Source organism: Tribolium madens, unplaced genomic scaffold (genome assembly GCF_015345945.1).
Source record: "Tribolium madens isolate multiple individuals breed KSU strain unplaced genomic scaffold, Tmad_KSU_1.1 Scaffold_2;HRSCAF=44;Tcas5.2_LGX, whole genome shotgun sequence".
Lineage (NCBI taxonomy): Eukaryota > Metazoa > Arthropoda > Insecta > Coleoptera > Tenebrionidae > Tribolium > Tribolium madens.
In genome coordinates, this window is record NW_025400995.1 from 254859 (window position 1) to 281061 (window position 26203).

General features: G+C 34.8%; 3 protein-coding genes across 3 annotated transcripts; 2 read left to right on the forward strand and 1 right to left on the reverse strand.

Moving 5' to 3' along the window:
- Positions 1-90: 90 nt before the first annotated feature.
- LOC123006845 (neurofibromin) lies at positions 91-17024 on the reverse strand. The gene is made up of 26 exons (XM_044401692.1): positions 16885-17024; positions 16588-16731; positions 16299-16491; positions 16029-16247; positions 15693-15940; positions 15402-15647; positions 15160-15350; positions 14835-15108; positions 14587-14780; positions 13671-13854; positions 13438-13624; positions 13344-13385; positions 12139-12592; positions 11264-12090; positions 10745-11213; positions 10289-10690; positions 9997-10236; positions 9757-9948; positions 9445-9706; positions 8979-9383; positions 7360-8922; positions 7052-7310; positions 6754-7004; positions 1716-1918; positions 1475-1661; positions 91-1418 (listed from the first exon to the last, which is right to left on the reverse strand). Exons 1-26 carry the CDS (start codon positions 16942-16944, stop codon positions 1101-1103), a joined length of 8214 nt encoding a protein of 2737 aa, XP_044257627.1. The 5' UTR covers positions 16945-17024; the 3' UTR covers positions 91-1100.
- Positions 17025-17654: 630 nt separating this feature from the next.
- LOC123006220 (DNA repair protein RAD50-like) lies at positions 17655-21940 on the forward strand. The gene is made up of 3 exons (XM_044400531.1): positions 17655-17801; positions 17859-17931; positions 17979-21940. Exon 3 carries the CDS (start codon positions 17981-17983, stop codon positions 21884-21886), a length of 3906 nt encoding a protein of 1301 aa, XP_044256466.1. The 5' UTR covers positions 17655-17801; positions 17859-17931; positions 17979-17980; the 3' UTR covers positions 21887-21940.
- A 329-nt stretch (positions 21941-22269) lies between these two features.
- On the forward strand, positions 22270-24935 carry LOC123006221 (1,4-alpha-glucan-branching enzyme). The gene is made up of 6 exons (XM_044400532.1): positions 22270-22406; positions 22517-22671; positions 22747-22916; positions 22971-23215; positions 23263-24768; positions 24818-24935. Exons 2-6 carry the CDS (start codon positions 22559-22561, stop codon positions 24860-24862), a joined length of 2079 nt encoding a protein of 692 aa, XP_044256467.1. The 5' UTR covers positions 22270-22406; positions 22517-22558; the 3' UTR covers positions 24863-24935.
- Positions 24936-26203: the final 1268 nt, after the last annotated feature.

Sequence of the window (26203 nt, forward strand, 5' to 3'; positions counted from 1 at the left end):
GCGAGTGCGAGTATAGCACCCCCTCCACATTTTCAAAACTTGACTCCACCTCTAACAAGTTTAATAGTTATCAGCAAGAAGCGGCAAATAAATAAAGCAACGCGTATTCTTATATTATGTAATATCATAGATACAAACATTTGTCATATTTAAGAAACATACATATTTTCATTTATACATTAATCTATCACAAATAGAATTTTTATGTAGATATAAACAAGAGTTGAATTCAAATAATAAAATTATTTTCAAAACAATCACGTGTACAGTGAGGTTTCCATAATGAGTGATAATGTTTTTACGATTGTGCACAATCGAATAAAACTCCACTTTCACTCTTTCATGTAAAAATAAAGTTTTAAAACATTTCCTATGACAATTCGTACAAGATTCAACTCTGGTCCCTTACGTAATGTTATTGAAACATCACCGTACACTAAAACAAGTATGTATAATAAAACATTGGATAAAAACAATAATTTAAATTAATTGTCATAAAGGGTTCTAGAGATTTGTACATCAAATAGCAATGACAGTAGAAATGGATATGTGAAAAATTTGTCAAAAATTAATTAATTCATGAACACCGTCTACGTATCACATTCTATCAAATGAAATCGTTTTTAGTTACGTAATTCAGGTATGTTTTTTGTGTTTGGAGACGCCCTGAACCATAATAAAATAAATAGGAACTAAAGTAAAAGAAAAAAGCAAATTAAAACACTATAATGTTAAAAAATACTGATGCGATACTTACAACTATATACAACAAAAAGTTGAATGTTGAAAAAATGAACACAAAATGTGACAACCATAAAGTACATTACACTTACATAATAGAAATTAATCACGGAATAAATGCATAAAAGAAAAGTAATGTTTGGTATTGCATCGTCTTAAAGAAATCAAATATAATAAATGCTGTACGAATTTACTTGTACAATCTAAACTAAAATTAATTACAAGCATTTGTTTTGTACAGTATCTTTTCACATATCCCTTTAAAACTAATAGATTAATTAATTTATACGATTTACTCGTAAATATCTGAATGTGTTTAAATTCTCCTACTTAAAAAAATCGTCCAGTTGCTAAGAATTTTATTTATGAATAGATGACCCTTCCGAATGCAGATGTGTTTTTGTTTTTAAACTACGTTGTTTGCTAAATGAAGCCCGTCCCAATGAAGTTGTACTTCCCCCTTCTAAATCTCTCGTAATCTCTTTTTCCGTCGGTGAACCCAAAGTAAGGCTAGAAAGACTAGAGGAAAGGTTCATATTTGAACTAACACTTAACATTGAAGGATATTGCTGCATTTCACCATTCTCTCCTTCAGATTCTTCTATAGGAAGACATGTTTCAACCATTGCTTCTAAGCAATTTACAAACAATTCACTACTTTCGGCCGTATTGTTGTACTGTAGAAAATTTCAATTATGATTTATTTTTTAAGACAAAATAGATCAGTAAGTACCTTGTTAAATGGTCCAGCAAAGCGCCAAAGTCCCCCAAAACCACAGCTTTGCAAGTAGTGAAGTTGCTGTTGGCTAGTATCTTCACATGCTATCATATTTTGGATGATACTCCTGACTGCACTTAAAATTATTTGGTCGTGGCAAGAGGTTAAAACGTTGTTTATTTTCATATCCAACAAGTTATAACTAAAATTTTTGGTTATAAGACAAAAATCAAAAGAGAAAGTTAACTCAACTCACATTACTGGAAATACTTTCGGGAAAACTACGGCGCCTTCGGCAAGATACTGATATAATATTCTAGTTTCAGCTTCGTCTGTGCTATATTTAACAAGAGTTGCTAACACGGTTAAAACTAAGGCCTGAGTTGAAAAGTCTGTTAGAACTTCAGGATCAAGAAGGACGTTATTTTCGTTGCTTACTGAAACCCTTGTACTGCGGTTCTAAAAAAACACATCAATTAAGAAAACTTTACTTAAATGAATCATGGAGAAAACACCGAACCAAGATGCTAACACAGCCATCCAACATGCTTAACTTATAGATTTATCAAAAGTCGATACTCACACAATTAAGTGATTGATAAACCTATAAAGGTTGTTGGCCCTGGGGAGGATGTTTTAGGAATAAGGTATAGGAAAAAAAAAAACAAAAGCTACGAAATTTGATTCGGTGATAGAAGCAGTGTTATCGTAGATTGTTTGATAGTAGAATATTACCTTGTCGTCAGATTGATCGAGAAGTTTTTGCTCTTTGGTGGTTGGCACCGAGAATGAACGTTGTGTTTTGAAGAGGGCACGTGCACTCTGAATGGTGGCCACCCCCAGAGAAGGCATTCAGGCAAGGTAAGCAGCAAGGATTAGTATGCAAAATGCGGCACCGGCACAGATACTCCGTTATTTAGTACACCCGGGGAAAAAACTATTCACCAATCTAACTAACAGACTAACTAGTTGGAGAGCAGGTAATATGTCGAAAAACCCTTATTTAGGAAGTTGGTCCGGACCCGAAAACTGACTTTTTTTTGAAAATTACTTCAATGAGCATAGATTATAACGTATACATTAAACTGTGATTATAATAAACAAGCTTGCTCAAATTATCAAATTACGAATACATAAATTTATTTACGAAATGTATTTTGCAAGTGTGCAGTATGTTCACGGATTGAGTTTACAAAAGAAAAAAAAATTACCTTTGATTTTACGCCAAAACTGCAAAGGAAAAACATTTTTTTTGACTTGACTTTTAAGGTTTTCTATCTACAGCTTTCAAAAATCAAGATTGTAGAATTAGTTTTAAATGCCAGAATTTTTTAATAAACTGTGAATTTTACCAATTTTTATCAAGTTATTTCTTTTATAATCAAAATTCTAAACTTAACAATACGTTTTATAATAGCCAGTCAAAAGGAAACAAATTTTCACCTTTGATTTTACGGCCAAACTACTTTTTTTCAATGGCAGATGTTAAATTATTTCTTTATAAACTCTTTTGCGAGTAGATAAAGTAACACTTTAACAGCGAGGGTTGTTTTGGCTTTATCTGAAACGAGCAAATCTGTAATTAAAACTTCATTATTCTGACTCAGTGGAAAAAAAAGTTGTTTTTTTTCTTACTTCTTTGCTTTTCAAGTTTCATCACTTTGGCGATTTAATTTTTTGACAACTATATGTCACTTTGACAATTAATTAATTAATTGAATAATACCTATTTTTGTTAAAATGACTTACCATTTATTAAAATTGTTTTTTTTTACATTTTTGTTATTTTGCGTTAACTTATCTGTCAAAGCGACATCGTTGTCAAAAAAATAAAACGGTAATGTGATGGGATTTAAAACGCAGAGAAGAAATTACACTAGTTTACACGATTTTTATACCTTAGCTGAAAGTTATGTTATAATTTCTTATAGATTTTGAGGCACTGAGTTCAAAAAAAAAATATATTTAAAAAGTTCAATACGTTAAGTTTAAGAAATATGTAATTACTTTTTGGATCAGTTTTCTTTATAACAATTATAACAATCCAACAGTAATCTACAAACATATTTTTTTGAAAACCCTTTAGATCTTGATGAAAACAACGGTCATGTTTGTCACTCATGGTCCATAAATTTTTAGAAAAGAAGTCCAAATGCGGGTCAGTAAAATGTTTTTTGTACCTATTTGGCCCCATATGGTAATAATTTTGCAATAATTCAGCAACAATTTGAATTAAAATAAATTTTAAATCGGAGGCATTTGTGCAGAAAACAGGAAAATTATCGTCTGTAACAAAAAACTGTGACGTGATAGAAAAATTTAGCAATTATTTTTGTTTAATTAAAGGTAAGTTAATATAAAAATAATAAAAGTAAATCACAAAAATTTTCTTAAGATAATGCGTGCATTTTTTTCTCTAATTTTGCAAATGATTATAATCACCATTTAATAATCTATACTTATTTTCAGAAGAAGACAGTTTTGAAGAAACGTGTGCCCTCGAGTCAGTAAATAAGAGTATTACCTGCTCCCCAACTAGTTAATCGGAAACACTATTGCAACAAAGCGCAGTGTGAGAAGAAAGTTAGACTGGTGAATAGTTTTTTCACCGGGTGTACATGTGCAAAATTGAGGATTTATATCCAGGCATTAAACGATACTTATCTCTCTATATACACATAGGGAAAGTACAGAGTGGCAACAACAATAAGGACGAGACAAAGCACGATCAGGGCTACCACATGGCGTAACATTGATGTGGGAACCCCGCGTTAGTAAATTCTCTAATATTACGAAAAGATGATGGTCGCAATGAAAGATTTGCAAAAAGTAGTGACAATGCTGCGTAAGGCAGGCAAGTCTTACTTTAATAGGAGGCACGGCCTGGCTATGTGTCTCACTGTTTAATGCATTGGGTGTTGGGTTCTGCTGAACGGGTACTGAACTAGAACGCTGGGTGCGATACAGAGGCCGGGTCAGGCCCCCGTTTGCCTGAGGTCCCGGGCTCTGGGATAAGTCTAGACTTCGCCAGCCTTTACTGGCTGTCGAATTTTCAACCTAGTCAGTTATGGCACCACAATTACTATCAATTATCACACACCCCATTTCACATCAACACTACTATCGACTTTTCATCATCGTTTATCACTTATCAAAGTGACTTGCGACTACGGAGAACTACATACTAGGAGACGAAACGAGATACAAAATTGCTTGATTTTTAGACCCAAAAATACCGTACTACGTACGGAGGAGTAAAAATGAGGGCGCTTAGAGCGTTTTATCGTCTCAGTTTCAAATCGTTTTTAATTAATTTAAATTCAACCAGTTTACTAATTGCTTGGAAAAAAATGCAAAAATGTTGAGCTTTATATTCTTAATAAGCTGTAAAAAACGAACCACTAAATTTTTCACGAGGAATATGAGAAAAAAAAATATTTAAAATTCAAAATCGTGCTCCGTTTCATGTTTTTCAAAATGCTGCGAATACGGTTAAAGAAAAATGTAAGAAAGAAAGTTGTAAAAAAAGTCCGCGACACCGTCCCTCTATCTTTAATGGTTTAGGCCTCAAAGACGTTCAAAGCCACTAAAGCGACGGATTCGTTTCATTTTTACTGGTGATTGAGTGCCGGGAGGATATTTTAAAGCAATTTAAACCTAAATCGTTGAAGATAGAAATATGGTGTCGCGGACTTTTTTGTAGAAAATTTTATTCTCTACAATTTTGTTTCTTACAGTTTTTTGTATCTTTAATCATATTCGCAGCGTTCTTAAAAATATTGGGCGTAACGCAAACTAATATTATTTTTAATACTGTTTTCGATATTTTTGAAAACGCTGCGAATACGGTTGAAGATACAAAAAAAGTGTAGGAAACAAAATTGTGGAGAATTAAATTTCCTACAAAAAAGTTCGCGAGACCATATCTCTATGTTCAACCGTTTAGATTTAAATTAATTTTCTGTCTCTTGACCACCGGTAAAAATGAGCCGTAGTCGTCGCTTGAGCCTCTTTGAACGTCTTTAGGACCTAAACCATTGAAGACAGAGGTATCATCTCGTGGACCTTTTTCTTATAAATTTCATTCTCTACAACTTTCTTTTTTATATTTTTCTTGTATTTTTAATCGTATTCGTAGTATTTTCAAAAATATGAGACGGGGCGCAAATTGCTAAATGTTTTTATTTTTTAAATATAGTTTTCAATAAAATTTTTGCATTACCTTTATTTCTTATTATTGAGAATTTAATGCCCTATTTGCCTTTGTTTTTTTTTATTTTCGTTTTGCTCACCGTTATGTAAATACAGCCATTTTTTTTATTAAAACTTCTTGAACGGGAAAGGAACAACTGCGCTATCTGGCCTCGCTAACGGAACTATCGACAACGGGGACGTTTTGTTTTACATCGTGTCGTATCCTAGTCTTTAGGTATCCGTACTTGCGACTTTAAAATTAAGTTGGCAATACCAAATTATTATTATGTCCGTGATGTTTGAATTTGATAGTTCATGTTGCCAACTTAATTTCAATGTCATAGGACACTTCAATCAGTAATTTATTTGATAGCAGCTTTTTTCTGAATAAACACAAAGTTTCAAGTTTCGTTTTTATATTTTAATAAATCAAATCAAATAGTGAAAATTGTTGACCGCCAATTTTGCGTTTGGTTTTTAGGATAAGCAAAAATTGTATTATTTATCCAAAAAAAAATAAAAAAATCAATTTCGCATATGTTTTTGATCAATTCTATATTCACTCATCACCAAACGGAACAAAAAAAAGCAGTCATTTCTCATTTAATATATAATTACGCTTGTAAATATAAAAAATGTTAACGAATTCGGTGTAATAATGTACCTAGTCAATTATTCCGTTTTGTAAAACAACAAATCCTGTAGTAATAGTTTTTATAACAGAATTGATGATCACCTTAAATGAATGAGAGTGTGGAGTCACAAATTAGTGAAAGTTTTCGATGAATAGAACAACCGGTAAACACAAATCGACATCAATAATATCAAATGGAGACAACACCGAACATCCAACGACGTGAAGTTGAACAGAAAAGAGTATACTGATTTTTGTTAATTTACACGTGCATTTGATTAATTGATTAAAAAATAATGAACAGACTACTACTACATTAACAACCCTTAATAAATAAAAATGTGTCCATTAAACAGTTACTACCATACTTTTACAATTAGTAACAAATTCTTCATTAGTAGCAACAATAATGTGTCTACTCCATACATATATATATATATATATATTTTTTTAATAAATAACCCACCTGGTGTTGTGGTGGTTGTTTGTGTTGTCTGGCTTGAGCAATAGCCGACTGATCCAGAAGATCCCATGACTTTTGACGGCGATTTACACCACTACCCGTATTTGTAACATTTCCTGAGTTACTTTGGTGAGACATGTTTGCCATGTTTTCATTCATAAAATTTTCTTGAGTTATTGAATCTGCCATGTTTCTCGAAAGAGAATGTTTGATGTGACAACGACTTCGTACTTCTTCAGATACACCAACCAAAGCTAAAAAACTACATAAATACTTCAAAAACACGAATAAATTTTTTTACCAGTGAGATAAGCTACACTATCCGGTGTTACTTCAAACTTATCTCTTCTATGTGGCTTTGCTACTATAGCTAGCAACATGGTTAGCACTCTTGAAGTGCGTGAAACGGTGGTAGGTGTAGGATGGCGGTATCCTTTAAGCAAATGTCCTACTAAAGCAAAATGAAAATTTGCCTTAAAGCTAAGCCCCACAGCGTGGTCCAATTGCTTAAAGTGCCATTCAAGTGGTTCGCGCGTTGACATCATAACGTTCTCAAGCGTCTAAAATTGACAAATTTCTTATAATTTCTTATGTTATTACAGTACAAACCTTGTCTTCAAAAATTCCCTGAGAATCTAAAGTATGCAAATTTTGCTCTAACAATGCTAAGCCTGAGGCATAGAGAGATACTTCGTCCAATTGCAAAACCGAGGTCGCAACCCAAAATAAAGCTTTATGTATAGGAGATTCAGGCCTCAAAAGTGGTTGCAATCTGGTCAAACACATAACTAATGCTTCAATAAGTACAATATCACTAAAACTTTCCAAAGCTTTGACCAAAATTCGCAACAACTGTTTCATGTCATGATCTGTTATACTCTTACTAATACAACCGAAAACGATAAGTGCTCTTGGTTGTAAAGCTGGATTAAAACAAAATGCGAAACTTTTCGCCAGCGAAGTCCAACTGTTCAACCAATCACAGTTGGGAATGTCATGCATGCAAGCCTCCATAATTTCGAGTAAAGCATCAGTTATGACCTCAAGTGAGGTCAATGAGAGTCTTTCTCTGTCAGCTGAAGCCCCCGAAAAGCTTCGTTCCGTCCCAAACCACCTCTCATTCGGATGTCGATAACTCGATCTAAATGCAGTAACTGCAGCTGATTTAACTTTACTTATACCGAATAACAAATAGAATTTTGGTAGAGAAAATTCATCTAGAGATAAGCGTAAAACTCTTTGGGTTTCTTCCGAAAAAGATGGTTTTGTACAGGTACATAAAGAGTGTATAATATTAATAACAAGTCCATGAGTCGAAGCTCTCATACTCAACGACCCAGAACACACCAAGAAAGTTACTGTATGAAACAAGTATGGCAAATGCCGAGCAACATCTAGACAATTGTTAAACGATAACATTAACAAATATCTTGCTAAAATTGCAATATCATCCCACATCATATGTTGTTCTAAAAGTGGAGTTGGCGATTGACACGTTTTATCGACAACTCGACACAGCCTTCCAATCACTTTTTTTGCCACCAATTGCACATTTGCCGAAGCCAATGCGACGGCAGTATCAGCCATTATTTCCACCATGGGCGAGCCCAGACCCGAATTCACCGATCTATGTATAAAATTATCCAAAACCATATCAATCAATTCAGGAACTTGACCAATCGAGCCCCAAATCTTCGCCTGAATTGAAGGATACATCTCGACTTCCTCAATAGTCAACAAAATCAATTTCTCCAAAATTTGCGCAACCTGTTTTTGTCTTTTATTCTCTTCCGACGGTTTGCAAAACTTGACCAAATTGGCCAACCATGGCGTCATGTACTCTAAACACAAATGCTTCAATTCGATACTGGAAACACGAAAACCTTGAATACACTCCTCGAGAAATTCCAACGTTAAATGTGGCTCATTCGTGGCCAACTTTTCCGACACCGATTTTATAAAAATCGTGTTATTTGAAGGTATACATAAACCTTGTGTTTCTAACAACTGACCTTCGATTTTTAAATCAAAAGTTGCAGTCAACGCACATAATTGATTATACGCAGCTGTGCGCAAATTCGGATCTGAGGACCCTAAATTAAGAAGTGCCATGTTTAATAATGTTCCCGGTACGTCTTTTGGTCGAATTTTTTGATGAACGGTTACCGAATCCTCAAATAAATCATTTTAAATTAATATTTGTACAATAAAATAATTAATTTACTTACAGGTTGGCTGAGTTCCCACCGATTCCTAATATGTATCACTGCTTGTACAATACTATCACAATCATTATGAATAAAACTAAGAGGACCGCTTTCATTCGCTATCGTCAGAGTAAACTGATTGTCATCAACTAAACAAACTTCTTCGATTTCGGAAGCGTAATAAACGTCGTTAAGTAAAACCGAATGTGACAACACTTTGGTTTTCTCTGATGAAGTTATCTGAATCGCTGTAGGTCCCACTTTTATTGCAACTTTGGTGTCTTTATGTGACAATTTTAACGCATTATTAAATACTTTTAAATCTTCATCTAGACTTAATGTAGCACCAGGTAATTTCTGTTGATCGAGTTCTATAAATTCTGTTAATTTATTAGGGGCATCAATGAATATCAATTTACGATTGCCCTAAAAGCAATAGTAGTCAATATTCATAACATCGGAAGAAAATAAAACAACTTGAACTTACCTTGAGAGGTGCTAGAATTCTATCATGAAATTTAGTATATTCACGCACCCAACTATTACAATTATAAATATAAGCGGCATGAATATTTTCATAGGCAACTTCAGGCAGAACATAAAACCATTTTTGTAAAAATTCGGTCCTAAATCTATTATCTGAGCAAGTGTGTGTGAAATCGACAACTAATTCGAAAGGTGAATGGCAGAAAGGTTTTAATGTCAATATAACATGATAAATAAGCATGTCTCCATTTGTTTCTCCAATCCTTTAACATAAAAATTACCTTACATTTACGACTGTAGTCATACCACTTACTTGTAACGCCGAGCAATGTAATAGAAAACGGGAAAGCCAGCTTTACTAGTCCCAGCTTGATAAAAAATATTCAATGATTTAATCGATTTGAATTCCTCTTTTTCATGCATATTATGTTTCACCATCAGTTCTTCAAATTTGGTTGAAGACATGTCGATGGAGCTCCATCTAGCATACGACGAAAACAGAAGACTGAAACATTACGTGAAAGAAAACACAATAAAACGTGGACAAACGTACTGTGAATCCACCGGTTTGTGTTCGGGAGGTCCTAAATACGCCAACAGTGTTGCCATTTTATCGAAAGGTCTCCTACCAACAGCCTTGTGATCTCTACTACTAGACAAATAATCTCCGATTTTCTCTTGATGATTCCATAGCAATCTATGCAAAGCTAACACATTCGCGTCACTTATGAACGACATTGAATGTGAAGTCTGATCAACAGTCTCGCAATCAGACGCAATTTGTATAAAAAATCTAGAAAATTATACGTCGTCATTATTAAGACGACTATTATTCGTCGTTATACCTTCTCCCAATCTCAAAATGTGCTCTTAGAAAATCATTAAATGGCAACATATGTTGCTCCTTACTAAACTCAACGTGATTAGCAATATTTTGCAAAATTTTTGACATCAGCATGAGTCCTCTTTTCACCGATGTTGGAACTTGTTTCGTTACAATTCCCATTTCTTGAGGCGAAACTATCGCAGGATTGATAAATCTCAAGAAAATCACTGTACCCACAGCCCCAATATTGTTTTGCGGAAATTGTGGGAAACGTTTACTCAAAACTTGATACAAACAATGACACATCGACCTCAATTGAGGCGGAAACTTCTCAGCACTGCTCACAATCGCATCAAATACTTTCTGAGTTAAAGCTATCAAGTTTTGTCTATTTTCAGCTATATCTTCATTCGGTTCTAATCTATAATACGATTAAACTCAATGAAGGGTCTCTTTTCACCACTTGTAGTCTTACCTAGCTGGATCTACTTCAAAACTACAACTCGGATCATCTAACAAAGGTCGAATTAACGGTTCTAATAAACATTGCAAATAACTAGCACCATAAATTTTAAAACAAAACGCCATAATTTTGCTCCCTAGTGAATTTCCACGAAATAAAGTTTGCATACAATCAGACACTTCAACTTCTCGATAAAACATATTCCAAAGTAGAGGAGATAAAAGGTGTTTGGCATCGAATAAAGTCACAAAAACACGCGCCAATTCATCCATTTGTGACGTTGTTACAACATTAGCCAAAGCCATGGCGATTGGTAATTCCCCTTTATCACTTATCATTGTTACTAATTGTACCAACTGTTCAAACCTATCAGCCAAGACTGTCTCAGCTAATGTATCGAATTCAGTTCCTTGTTGCAAAATTTTTGTTAAAACTTCCATAAAAGCAGCACGAGTTTGCAAATCTTTATTGTAACCCAAATCTGAGTAAAACAATCAGCAACAATACGGATAATTAACAATTTTAACTTACCGATAGAGTGCATCAATCCGCTGTCAATATTCGCCGATAATAAATTCGACATTGCTTGGATAGTGGCATTTCTTAGAGTGCTAAGCTTGCTAGCATTCACTCTTTGTCTTGAAACATCCTTTTCAACTTCGGTGGCATCTGAGCAGTCATTTAATAAATTCATAAAAAGTGTGAAATACTTGAGGAAAAGTTGGCTTTTGGCTTCCATTAAGTCACCCCGATCTGACTCTTCAGGTTGTAGTGGTAGTCCTCTCAAAAGTGCAGCTACTGCTTCCATACAGGCTTGATCCAAGTCACGTGTGATCATTGTTACGTCACCTGAACTAGGTGGTGCTATTTGATGTGACGTTCCCATCACCCAATCAGTTAAATATTCGACTAATTTATTCCTGAATTTCATTTCTTGTCTAAAAGCTAGATCGTCACGTCGTTTCATCATAGCTTCAACAAGTTGGCATAGTTTTGTTTTTATATGGATTGCATGAACTGTCATATCCAGATGGCGCACGTATCGGACTATAGCCAACATCATACCTTCGATACTTGTAACACCTAAATGTTCAGAAGGTTGATCGTTTTTAGTACTATCTAAGATATTTTTCATTATAAAAATTATATGTTCAATAAATTGAGTATTAACATCAGAGACTACAACTTGGCCTTGTTGGTCGAAAAACTTATCAACAATTGTCTTGATTTGTTCGAAAAGAATCGGATATAGTGCTGATGACATTTCATGACCGACTAGCTCTTTGACATGTTTTTGAATTTGAGCCCCAAATTTTTCATTATTGCAAACCAACAATCGTAGTAACAAATCGACAAATCTAAAAGTCGTAGTAAAACAAATAACAGTTGTAACAAATATAACTCACTGAGTGACAGGACAATACTGTCTCTGTTCTTGTGGTGCTCCTGTTAGCACACTCGATTTACGACTCTCAGACAATGTACTAGACCCAATCGAGCTGATAGTGGCCGTAGACAGACTCGAGTGTGACGATATCGATAAGGTGGGTCTTGATGGTGATTTTCTTTGTAAACAGACACCACCCAAAGCACATAAAAATCCAGTCATGTTTGCCCATTCGTTGATTTGTTCTTCTAACTCATGTTCGGAGTTTTGATGCGATGCTCTTCGTTTTCCCATAGATCTATGAAACGGTTCCATTTGACCATCCTCGACTTTCGCCTTAGGGTACGAAGACAAGTTCTTTGACATTGAATTCCAATTCATAAATGTTTCTTCCCACGCCGGTTGTACTCCGTTGACACAATGCTCGATTTTGCGCAATAGGGCCATTATACGTTTTTGTAAAGCAGCCCGACCTGTCATAAAATAGTATATTAAAGAACAAGTTTGAGTATTTTATGCTATTTTTTATAATTTGCGCCCCCTTTTTTCTTATTTTAATTAAAAAAAATATATTTTTGTCGTCTACGTCTAGAGAATTTTGTGTTAGTTGGTATCGGTTGGTGACACTCGGCGCCCACCTGATTTTTTGAACCATTTCTGTCGTCTGTCATTAAAAATAAAATTTACAAATTATTAGTTATTAGTGTTACAACATAATAATAATAAATAAAATATGAGTCAACAGAATTTATACAAAAACTAAATAACCCTAAATTCATTAAAGTACAGTGTGATTTTATACAGTGCGATCAAAAAGTCTGTCTATCAAGCAAGCGTAGAAATTTAAAACGTATGTCTGTGGAAAATAAAATGTCACAATGACAAATGAGAAATGTTAAAATAATTTTTATGTAAATTATGACAGGAAACCGTGGTGAACGATTTTTATGAATAAACACCAACAAAATCTTATTTTAGTTTGTTTTGAGACGATTCATAGAATAATTCAGTTTAATTAGCTCAATGTTTCAATTTTTATAAAATAATTTTTTGACATCTAGATAACATACGAACTGCCTCAACTAGGACGCCTACTTGATAGAAAGACTTTTTGATCGCACTCTAGATAGCCATAAACGACCCCTACTGAGAGACGTTAAACGTATTATAAACGCAAATTAGAAAAATACAACTTACTTACCGCCATATTAATAAAATACTTACCGTTGGCATGTTCTGGGAAACACATTCTGGATTCCCCGCTGGCTGTTAGTGTGTTTGATATGTTATATTGTTAGTAGTAAAAAAATCAAGTTACCTGTGGTTAATACAGTAGATGCTTGGGCCAGTTCTTGGTATACGTGATAGTTTGGTACTAGATAAGTCACAGTGACTTCATCAGAACCACATCTAATTTCCGCTTCTTGACATAATAATGCAAAACAACTCATTGCTACCAAGACAGCATCCATGTCAATACTCCACAAATACATAAAGAAAACAACCTAAAAATTATAAGATTAAATATCCATAAAATTGAAATTCTCTTACCTCTAATTTTATGTGCGCTTGTTTACATATCGGTATTTGACTACCAAGATTAGCATACTCTTTATGTCTAGATAAAAATGCATTTCTACAAATTAAAATCTCTCGCAACCATTTCAAAATATCGGTATAATTCATAATTTGGTGTTGGATCAACTTTTGTGATATTGAAAACAGCACTTGAGAACTATAAAAATACTTATTTAGAGGGCAGAGAAACCAAGAAGGGATGCGCAGGGTCGCGGACGAATCCATTCGTAAATATAGGGGAGTTCTGAAATCAGCTGAGAGCAGTGGCGTGTATTGTATTCGCACTTATTTATTTGAAAAAAACAAATAATCCATGTACAGTGATGGACAATGAATTTCGTCCACCCAATTCCCCTGACAGATTAATAGTGTAAATTGTTCTTTCGCTTTTTCTAACCTTGTTTCAGAATTTTAATTATCATTTGTTATAATTGATACTCCTTGCTACTTTTTACCTTTGACACGAACAATTTATTGAACTTATATAAAAACACGTATTGCTGACATTGTTTTGAAAAATCGAAATCAAAAATAAATTTCAATTAAAACTTTCTAATTTTAATTATAATGACAATAAAGCGTGGCTTACATTGCCATTTTTTGAACTGACATAAATTTGATGTCCAAAATTCAGTGTCCGCCACTGTATGTTTATATTTTTAATAAACGAATCTATTCATTACTTTCTGTATATTTGAAATAATCGTGGAGCATCGTATAATTTTTTTATATTTAATATGTCAATCAATGAATACACGAAAAAAAAGCAACTCTACAATTCCCTTTTTATCACAGAATGGTTCTGTGTTACGCCACTGCTTAAGTTTCCCCACTACGCATTGGCTCCGCCTATATATCCTTCTTGGTTTCTATGAGTGTACCAACGTACCTAACATCCCAAAACGTATTAATTGGTGCTTCAGGGTTCCAAACTTCGATTTTTTCGGGATGATGTAAAACTAATAAGGCTTCCATTGCTTCTTGTGCGACGTCTGGCATTGTCGGTTGATGAACAAGTGAAACTAAACCGTTTATCAATTCTAATGTAGAACTTTGTATTTCATGGCCGGCTTTTCCCTGATTCTGATAAAAAAACCAAACGATTAAAAATGAGTTTTGACAGTGGTGCAAACCTACGTTTAGCATTAACATTGGATCGGCGTGAATTAAACGCACCATATACAGTAATAAATTCCTATGACCAGGCACTTCTTCAGCTCGTTCTTTAAACTTGGCTTGCGAGTCTTTACCTTTGAGTGTTAGCGATTGTATCATGCGTAGAGGAGTGTGTGCAATGCAACCTTGAGCAACTCGATTTAGCGTGTCAGTAAACATTGCTCTTAATTCAGACGATTTGCTATATACTAAATCGATTTTGGGCCACCAATGTAATTTCGATTCAGTAACAATGCTGGAAAAATAAAAAAAAGTATACAAAAATACCGACAAGTGTATTATTTACCGGTAAAGTGATCTGACTAATACGAAATGATAAACAGAAGGTGAATTGAGATTCAGACAGACTTTCAATGCTTCGTTATTGTGAGGTTTGATACGGAAACAAGAAACGAAACAATCGATCATTAAATCCATATCTTGGTATAGATAATTTTGTCCTCTGGAGAAGAGTTTTGTAGTATTAAAAAGTAGCGACTGAAAAAGAAGTGTATTTTTATGTTTTTCACTAGATTAGATAAAGGTTACTTTAAGGTCATTAATGACACTTTGGACTAAAGTGAATGCAACATTATTGGAGTCTTTGTTGTTGATGTAAGTTGAAGCCTTACATAATTTAACACAAGTAACTGCCGCGGCTTCAGTTAATTGTTTACTTGAGTTTCCATGAGGTCCTATGCCGCGTTTTATTGCATCAATAAATTGCTTCTTTTTATTATGTCTAGGGGAACAAGGAGCACCACTATCAGCGTTGACAATTTCTTCAAGGACTTTCTAAAAGTTTAAATAGTTAAATGAATACAATTGTTAGTATCTTACAGGAGCTAGAATTAGAAGCATGATTTGTAGAGACCAGAGGGCGGCACGACCCTTTTTGTTATCTGCAAAGTTGTCTAAAATGTCAAATAACTGTTCACAGCACTTAGATAACTCTTCATTTGTGTTTTTCTGTAATTCAGCGAATTCGTAAGGATAATGATCCATCCAATTCCATATAGCTTTTTCAAGTGAATTAACAAAAACGAGATGTGCCGATTTTTTAAGTAAGCGAAATTTTTGTATGGCCTCTGTAAAACAATTTTTAGAAATGAGACAAGATTAGGTAATAATTGGTAGTGGTTACACATAGTAGTAAAAAATCGGTAGTCAAAGTACCTGTTAGCAGTCTAGTAAGTCTATTAACATCAACATTTATGTGCTGAATTAGTTCAATATCACTGTAATCAGGATTTTCATCTGGGCAGGATGCAAGCTCTTGTAATTTTGATGAAATTCGATTAAAGACAGCATTAAAGAAATTAACACTCAAAGCAAATAAAACTTTACTGGCTAACACTCTTATTGCATGTGTGTTGGGATTATCATTTGACATATCTAAAACAAACAAGAGTGAATAATTGTGAGTAAAAATACTCAACTACTGACCTAAAAATGCGCAAATTTCCTTCAATAAAGATTTTAAATTTTGATTTTCTTCCATTGTAAGAGTTATTGAATCTTTTGGTTGTTGGCTAAAACATTTCTCTAATGTTTCTAAAACTATAAGCAGACTGTCATAATAGTTTTTCTCTAATTCTGGACCATGTTGCCGTGGTGCTCCACATGTTCCAGTCTGATACTACATTAAAAAACAAAGAAAAAACATGCAGTTAGCGAACAAGAATTTCAATAGCCAACAAATACAAATATACACAATAAACAATTCTCCACTTACCAATTCATGAATTCTTTTTAAAACTTTAACAAAACCATCTAATACTAAAGCAAAACGATATTTGGAAATTTGTATAATACAAGCCTTATTCTGTTCCTCATTTATCCTTGAATGACTGGTTTGAGGACCAATGCGGCAAGGCAACTACAATAAAAAAAACTCATTATCATCATTGAAAATCCCAAAAACCTCTTAAATTTAATTTCCATCCTGGACCATCATGTAAATATTGATTAGAAGGTGGGAGGATTTCTATCGACGTTCCTCACTCACAAAATGCTTATAACATCTACTAACCTGCTCCTCAAAACGCACAATCAGAGTGTTAGCCCATTCTCCCGGCTTTTGCGTTGCCATTTTATTGAAAATACAAAATTTTACATTATTGGGACGACTTTAAAGTGTTGACATTTTGAGATAGGTTGTGCCATTTGACAGCACCAGAGTTGTTTCTGCTGCTGGTTTCTGGGTCTAATGCGCAGACGAGAATATAGACTACCGAGAATTTCTATCAATTATCACCATTCTTTAGTTATTTCCTTTTAAACATAAAATGTTATGTGACTGCAATTAAATATTGCTGTAAAATCTGGTAAAAATTAAAAAAAAAATAGTGATACAAGAAGGATTCTCAAAATTGTATATTCTCATACATCTATATTCTCGTCAACTTAATTCCACAACCTATCTAAAGTGCAAAAACACACAATTTTTACAAAAGATCGAATCATACGAGGTGTGGCTACAAGTGGAACAAAGATAGTCAATCAATCAGCGTAATTTTTGCGCATCTGTTAGTGTATTTTACAATTACTGCTAATTACGTAATTGGTTAATTGCAATAAATAAAATTTTTGTTTATTATGATCAAGTGTTTTCGACTTTTTCAACAATGCGTTGCAGATTTTTAAATTTATCTAGTGAATGAGTTCTACCAAACGCATAGCCAACCCACTTGGCAAATTCCCTATCACCAAGAGGTGGGGAAGTCAACCGGCCGGTAAATCAGGTAACAGTACCAGTCAGGTGTGGTCATTGTTTTTCAAATTTTCCACAACGTATATCACCGTAAAGTTTGTTTGGATAAAATATCAAAAATTGTACAGAAAAACAGTATTGTAAGCATCTTTTTCGTTAATAGTGTGCTATATAACATTTTTATGATTTATTGTTGATTAAATTTAATGAAAATTACCGAGTTTTTTGTCATAAAAGTAAGTTTAATTTTTGGTTAAATTTTTTCCATGTTTCTTATCAATTCTTACTTCCAGAAACGTCTAAAATAGTTAAGATTTGCGTTGGAATAGTCACGAGAGTCCTTAGTTTATTTTCTTACAAAATCAGGTGAGTCGATTTTTTTCCTTAATTTTTTCTCAAAGTTATTTTTCCAGCGATGGCAACTCTGCAAAAATTGCAAATTGCGGGCATCCGCAGCTACAGCGAGGACCAGTGTCAAAAGTTAAAATTCACGACACCTTTAACCCTAATTCTAGGCCAGAATGGTTCTGGTAAAACCACCATTATTGAAGCTATCAAATATGCAATGACCGCCAACATTCCCGATGGGACTAACAGTGGTAAAGGTTTTCTCAACGACCCACAAATGTCATCCAAGACTTGCACCAAAGGCCAGATAAAATTACGACTCGTAGACTCCAAAAACAACGCTGTTACGGTTTTTCGCACTATGGAAGTGAACCAAACCCCGCATAAATCTCTAAAATTTAGCTCATTGCCGGGAACTATTCAAATCGTGATGGCAGATGGCGACGACAGCAAAATTTCGGGCTCATCTGCAGACATCACAAACGAGTTTTGTCAAATTATGGACGTCTCGTCTTCAATCCTCAACAATGTGATTTTTTGTCACCAGGAAAACGCTGCGTGGCCTTTGGCCAAAGGAAAGAGAGTTAAAAAAAAAATCGACCAAATTTTCAATACCGAACACAGCAATAAATTCGTCAAAATATACCGGGAAGCAGTGAAGGACAAACAAGGCAGGATCAAGCTACTGAAATTGGAAGTTGAGCGTAGAAAACAGAAAAAAGAACAAGTGGAAAAAGCCAAACAGAATTTACAAGATAAAGAAGACAAACTTAAGTCAATTGACACCGAAATTGACACTAAAACGGCTAAATTAGAACTGGTCAAAAAAGGCCTTGAGGAAAACAGAAAAGTGGAGAAGATTATAGAGGAAGCAGAACGCGACTTGGCGGCCAAAGAAGCAACAAGAATTAGTCTTGTCGCAGAGCTAAGAAGTATTAGAAAAAATTTACCTTTCGAATTCTATGGAAATGACAACGAATTACAAGCCAAAATCAGATCGTTCGAAAATGACCGTCAAGAAGACGAAATCGTGGTCGCGGATTTATTAAGAGCACAAAACCATATTGAGACAGAAAGCAAGGAAATTAATGAAGCTATTCAAAAACTACAAATCGATTTGGGGTGCTTAAATGAACAAAAAAATTACTATCTGGAAAAAAGTCAGGAACGGAGACAGTTACTTGCCCAAGCTGTGGATAAGTTTGACGTGACAATTTCAAACTTTGAGGACGACAAGGGGGCGATACAAGCCTTGATTCAGCTCACATCCGCTCTAAGGGACCGCCAGGCCTCACTAGATGCACTTATCGAGGAAAAAGAGTTAGATTTGGAGGTATTCCAATTGTCCATTGATGATTTTCAAGGCCAAGTCATTGAAACTCAGCAAACTATAAGTTCAAAAACCCGCGAAATGATAGAATGTGAGCAAAAAATCGCGAGTAATTCATTTGAGTTGAACACAATGTCGTCCTCCGAGGGGTTCCTTGAGGATTTAGATTATCGTTTCTTAGCCATTGATGAGACAATCTTCGATTCGGGCAACACGTTTTGCGAACAGGAAGAAATTCAAAAGATTGAGTCACAACGGAGTGAAATTACAACACTGGAACACAATCTAAATATTTTAGAACGGGAATATATGTTTTTCCTACAGAATGACATAATTGAGGGAAAAATCGAATGTGAGAGACGCTTAATTTTGGTAAAACTACGTGAAATCAATCGGATTAAAAGCAAGCATTTGGAGAGTCTTAAAGTCTTGTTTGGGTCGCTCCCTGAAACGAATCTAAAAGACTCAGTGTTGACAAAACAAAAAACTGCAGATTTAACACTTAAAACACTCACCGAACAATTGAATAAAAAACAAAAGGAGGTGACAACTCTCGAGGTTCAATTTCAGAATCAAATTGAGAAATTCAACTTGTGTCAAGAGGAATTGACGCTTAATCAAGAGAAAATTTCACAAGTTTGCAACGGTTGTGATTTTAATGAAGTCTTGGAGCGTTGTTTCCAAAAGAGGGAACGTTTACAGTTTGACAAGGGAAATTACAATTCAATTAAAATTATTTATGCTCAATATTTAAAACAGTTTAAAGAGGAAAAACCGTGTTGTCCAGTTTGTGAAACAAATTTCTCAGACAAAACCTATGTTGATAAGATTAAAACAACATTGCAAAATAAACTACATGAAGTCCCTCAACTGTTGAGCAAAGTTGAGGTTGACTTACAAGAAGAGGAAGCTTTATACAACAAACTCCAACAATTGAAAGTTGTCAATGACGAAATTCGTGTTTTGTCCAAAGAGAAGTTGCCTCAACTTGAGGCAAATCTCAACGAGATCAAGTGTAATTTAGAGGCGAAAAAGTCGGAATTGGACACATTGAATAGAATGACTTGTGAGCCCTTGAAAATTTTGGAAATTTCGAAAATTGTCATTTCCGATGTCAGCATATTGGATCAGAATCAAGCCGATGTTGATAAATCACGAAACACAATCGAGAAATTGGAACGGGAATTGGCCCAAGTCCCTTCGAATAAATCCAAACAGGAAACTAAAGCTGAAATTGATTCAATCAAATTGCAATTAAATGAATTGAGACGAAAAATTGACACTGAAACGAAAAATATTTATAGTCATAAGGACCGAATCCTTTATTTAACCCAAGAAAGGAATCAATTGTACGAAAAACAACTCAGAATGAAGAATTGGCCAAATCTCGAAGCACAAAAACGCGAGATGTATGCAAAACTGCAAAGCTTGAGGAATGAAATAGAAGTTAAAAAGTCTGAATTGTACTGTTTGGAACGGCATTTGGGGAATACCGTGGCTAATAAAAACTTGCAGGATCAGGAAAATAAAAAGTTGATTGAGAAGAAAAGAAACGAATTGAGCACTTTCACAACTCTGGTGCAAGACGTCGAGAAGCTTCATAGAGAAATCGAGAATTATCTCAGTAACGAAGTTGAGGAAAAGTTGGTTCAAATTGAGGACAATTTGAGAGAGTTTAGACAGAAGGATGTGTATCTTGCAGAATTTAAACCCGAAATTTCGGAAATGATTTCAGCGAAAAAAGACAGATTGTGTAAATCCGAGTTGCGTCTCCGGAGGTTGCAAAGTAACGTAACTTTCCGTGAGAAACAAGCCATCGAGGTGGATTTAAACGCAAGGATTGAGGATTTGAAGACACTGATCGGTGGTTACAATTGCGTCTACATTAACGAGGAAAAGTCTCAATTAATCAGAGAAAAGGAAAATTACGAAAAATCTATAAACAGTCTAAAGGGTGAGAAAAACGCTCTTTTGGAAAACATCGAAGAGTTGCGTCTCCAACTCACAACACCGGACACTGCGAACGCTCACAATGACTATAGGACGAAGTTGTATGAATTAAAAGTGGTGGAAAGCATAGTTGATGATTTAATCAAAAATATAACAGTTTTGGAAGAGTCCATTCTTGATTTTCATGCGACGAAAATGAAGCAAGTAAATGATACAATAAAGAAAATGTGGCGTGATATATACAGGGGGAATGATATTGATTATATTGAGATCAAAGCAAGACATGTCAGTTCTGCAAGTGCCACCCAAAAGCACATAAACAAATACAGTGTGGTTCAAGTAAAACAAGGAGTCGAGTTGAAAATGAGAGGGCGTTGCAGTGCCGGACAAAAAGCCCTAGCCTGTTTGATTATAAGAATGGCTTTAGCTGAAACTTTGAGTGAAAATTGTGGCATTTTGGCTTTAGATGAACCCACTACGAATTTAGATCGTGAAAATACAAATAGTTTGTGTGAAGCTTTAACGAGGATTGTGGAATCGAGACAAGAAGAGAACAATTTCCAATTGGTGGTTGTCACGCACGATGAGGAGTTTATAAATACGCTTATGAGGGCACAAGCCGTGCCCTTCTTCTACAGGGTAGCGATGGACCAGAACGGCTTTTCGCTAATCAAAAAGGAATACGCGTTATAAGTTACATTTTTGTACCGTTTTTTTTTTCAAATTTTATAAACGTTTATTTTGTTTATTAAATGTTTATTTTCAATTAACATCACGTTTCGTCAAAAGCCCCTATTTTGACAATCCCGCAATTCGACACTAAAGTGTTGAACACTAATCTTCGTCTTAACTGTGATAACCTCAAGTCGTAATACTCCCCAAATCCGTCTCTTCCTGACAAATGGGGCCCCCGTCGATTTACGCCTAGGTACTATACTATTTAATTTTATTTGCTTCCAAGTTTTTTTGTGGACTACGATGTAGGGACAAGAGATTTTTATTTATGATTCTACTACTTAATCTACTATTATAGCAACGAAAACTGTGACAATCATTTTATATATTTATTGTATTTATTTGGGGTTCGGGTGTATAAACAATCAATCCAGGCCCCCACTTCGTGTCTTTTCGCTAGTTTACGCGTGGTGTTACACGTGAAAGCGGGTTTAAATGTCAGAAATGTGAAATAAAGTATTTTAACCTTTAATACAACGTAAGTAAGAAAATAAGTTTTAATCGACCCTTTATATAGTAATCTTATGGTATCAGTGACATTTTGACTTCTGTTATCAACACATGCATTGAAAATAACATTTCTTGTAGTTCAGGTGCAGCTATTGCGAATAAAGTAATAAATTGTGAAAAATGGGTGGAAAATACTCATCTTTGGACCCTATGGAAATCGAAGTACCTGAAATTGATAAACTACTCTCCAGAGACCCTTATCTCAAGCCGTTTGAGAAAGAAATTCGTCGCCGGTAAGTTATTTGACATTGTGAAGGTCAGTCAAAACAAGTGCAAGCGCAAAAAACACTTGAACTCTTTATTCGCAGATATGGCTGTTTTAAAGACTGGATTGAAACAATTGATGAAAATGGGGGCGGTTTGGATAATTTCACCCAAGGATATAAGTACTACGGGATTCATGTCCAATCAGACAACAAAATTGTATGCAGAGAGTGGGCTCCAGGCGCTGTTCAGTTGTTTCTCACGGGAGATTTTAGTACGTTTTTAAACACTTGTTTGTTTGTTTGTTTGTTATTCATTGTTTTATTAGATGGCTGGAACAGAGACAGCCACCCATACAAAAAATTGGAATTTGGTAAATGGGAATTAATTATACCGCCTAAACCAGATGGATCATGTGCCATACCACATTTATCAGAAGTGAAGGTGGTTGTGGAAACACAGTCTGGAACAAAAGAAGATCGTTTGTCACCATATGCTACTTATGTAGTTGAACCCCTAAAAGAACAAGGTACAATATATAAACAAAAGTTTTGGAATCCGCCAGACTCAGAGGTAAACAATGAGTAATTTTATCATTTATCATAATAAAAAAATTGTAGAAGTACGAATTTCGTCACTCAAGACCGGTTAAACCGAAAGGTTTGCGCATATACGAATGCCATGTCGGTATAGCTACATCCGAATTGACAGTTGGTTCCTACGATAATTTCACTGATAATGTTTTACCAAGAATCGTAAAACAAGGCTATAACACGATCCAATTAATGGCAATAATGGAACACGCATATTATGCCAGTTTCGGTTACCAAATAACAAATTTTTATGCCGCTTCGAGTCGTTACGGAACACCAGAACAATTAAAACGGTTAGTAGACCGGGCACATGAACTCGGTTTAACCGTTTTACTTGATTTGGTTCATTCACACGCTAGTAAAAATGTACTAGACGGGTTAAATCAGTTCGACGGTACTGATTCGGGTTTTTTCCATGCGGGGGCGCGCGGAGAGCACTCATTGTGGGATTCAAGACTGTTTAATTACCAAGAATTTGAAGTGTTGCGATTTTTGTTATCTAACATACGTTGGTATATGGAGGAGTATAAATTTGATGGGTTTAGATTTGATGGAGTTACTTCAATGTTGTACCATTCGCGGGGTATTGGCCAAGGTTTTAGTGGGAATTACGAGGAATATTTTGGCTTGAATGTTGATACTGAAGGTTTAGTTTATCTAATGCTTGCTAATTACGTTGCACACCATTTAAATCCTAATGGTATAACAATAGCCGAGGATGTGTCTGGAATGCCTGGGACTTGTCGTCCGATTAGTGAAGGTTGTCTAGGTTTTGATTACCGCCTAGCCATGGCTGTCCCTGATAAGTGGATAAAATTACTAAAGCACTATTCCGATGATGATTGGAATGTCGGTAATATAGTACACACTCTTACCAACCGAAGATGGATGGAACCTAATGTAGCTTATGCTGAATCCCATGACCAAGCTTTAGTAGGTGACAAAACCATCGCTTTTTGGTTAATGGACAAGGAAATGTATACTCACATGAGTACTCTTTCTGCTCCCTCTCAAGTGGTTGAGCGCGGGATCGCATTGCACAAATTAATCCGTTTCATAACCCATGCTTTGGGGGGCGAAGCCTACCTTAATTTCATGGGAAATGAATTCGGCCACCCCGAATGGCTCGACTTCCCCCGAGCCGGAAATAACAATTCTTATCATTATGCGCGTCGGCAGTGGCATTTAGTCGACGATGAGCTACTCAAATACAAATTTTTGAACAATTGGGATGCTGCGATGAATCATGCAGAGGAAAAATATGGCTGGTTGAGTGCACCTCCGGCTTATGTTAGTTGGAAACATGAAGATGATAAAGTGATAGCGTTTGAAAGAGCCGGCTTGTTATTTGTTTTCAATTTTCATCCAACTAAAAGTTTTGCGGATTATAAACTTGGATTTGAAGGCGAAGGTGAATTTCACATCGCACTGTGTTCAGATGATAAGGAATTTGGAGGGCACAATAGGATTGATACTTCCATTCATAACTTCACGAAGCCGGAAAGTTTCTGCGGGAGGAAAAATTCGATTCAGGTGGGGGAAAAAATTAAAAAAACTTGTTTACTCAATTTGTTTATTTCAGGTCTATATACCTTCTAGGACTGCAATTATGTTGGCAAAAGTTTGAAGGATTTATTACAGTTTTGTTTGTATTTTTTTCATTAATAAATAAAATGTTATTTTTTTAGGAACAAAAAAATTTGTTTTATTTTTTTTATTTACAACACAAGGCGATTTATCACATATAGGGTGACCCAGGGGTGCGTGCATGCTCAACAACTTTTTTTCTATCGAAGTTATCGACATGATTTTTTTTTAAGGATAGCTACAACAATGAGGCACATTATAAAAATATTTCTATTCATATACAGGATGTCCCAAATAAGATACACAACTAAGTTCTGTTTTTTTTTAAACGAAATCCCTAATTTTTTATTACATTCCTGGATTCGCCACTAAATTGTCAATATAACGCATCTTGGTTTCTTAGACTTACCTGCAATAGTTTTTGACTTATGCCAATTTATGTGTCAAAATTACATCGTGCATCGACCCACAAAAAAATTCATAACGTCAAAACTATTCAAGATAATTTAACCAACTTATTTCCTGTTGATTTCTTAAGCTTTAGCGCGTCTTCTGAGATAAAGACAAACTCGGAGTCGATGTTCCATCGCGTACTACGATTTTATGAAAATGACAAAATACAAATGGCAATAACTCGACTTTTTCAAATACAACACTCTATATTTTATTGCATCATTGCATGGGATTTTTTATTAGCTCTTTATCGATATAGGATTCATAGGGTCTACTTTGTAAAATTTATGAGATTTTTGCAAAATAAGTAATGTTGATGGTTTTATTCTGAAAAAAAAATCGAGTAGGCCGTTATCGTTTGACACATCTATGCAATTCTGAAAAAAATGTGTTTCAATAAAATGAAATTGTAATAGAAACAGGAGTACATCACAATAAAGGAAACAATCTTAGTAATCTTTACAAAAATAGGAAAGAATGATTAAAAGAAAACAATGTAAAAATTTTGAGAAAAGGTTACTTATAAAAACTGCTCAAATAGGTCATGTTCCACCAAGTCTTTTAGTAAATGAGCTCTGAACTCTAGCAAGCATTGCTCCATCGACTGAATGGAACTCTTTCGCGATCATGTGTTTCATATCATCTGTAGTTGTTGGACGATCTCTGAAAATTCTTTCTTAAGAAAAAAATCGATGGGAGTAAGGTATGGAGATCGTGCGTGCCTGGGAATAGTACCTCCTCTGCCTATCGAACGATTAGGATAGGATATTTCTGACGGTAGATCTTGCTTGCTAATAAAGGATTTCTGTGCTCTTCACCAATACAGTAAACCATATTCACTAATTCTTCACGAGTGAAATTCATTATTGACAATTAGATGTGTACAATTATTAAAAGTACACGAAAGTGTCAAATTTTACGACAGCAG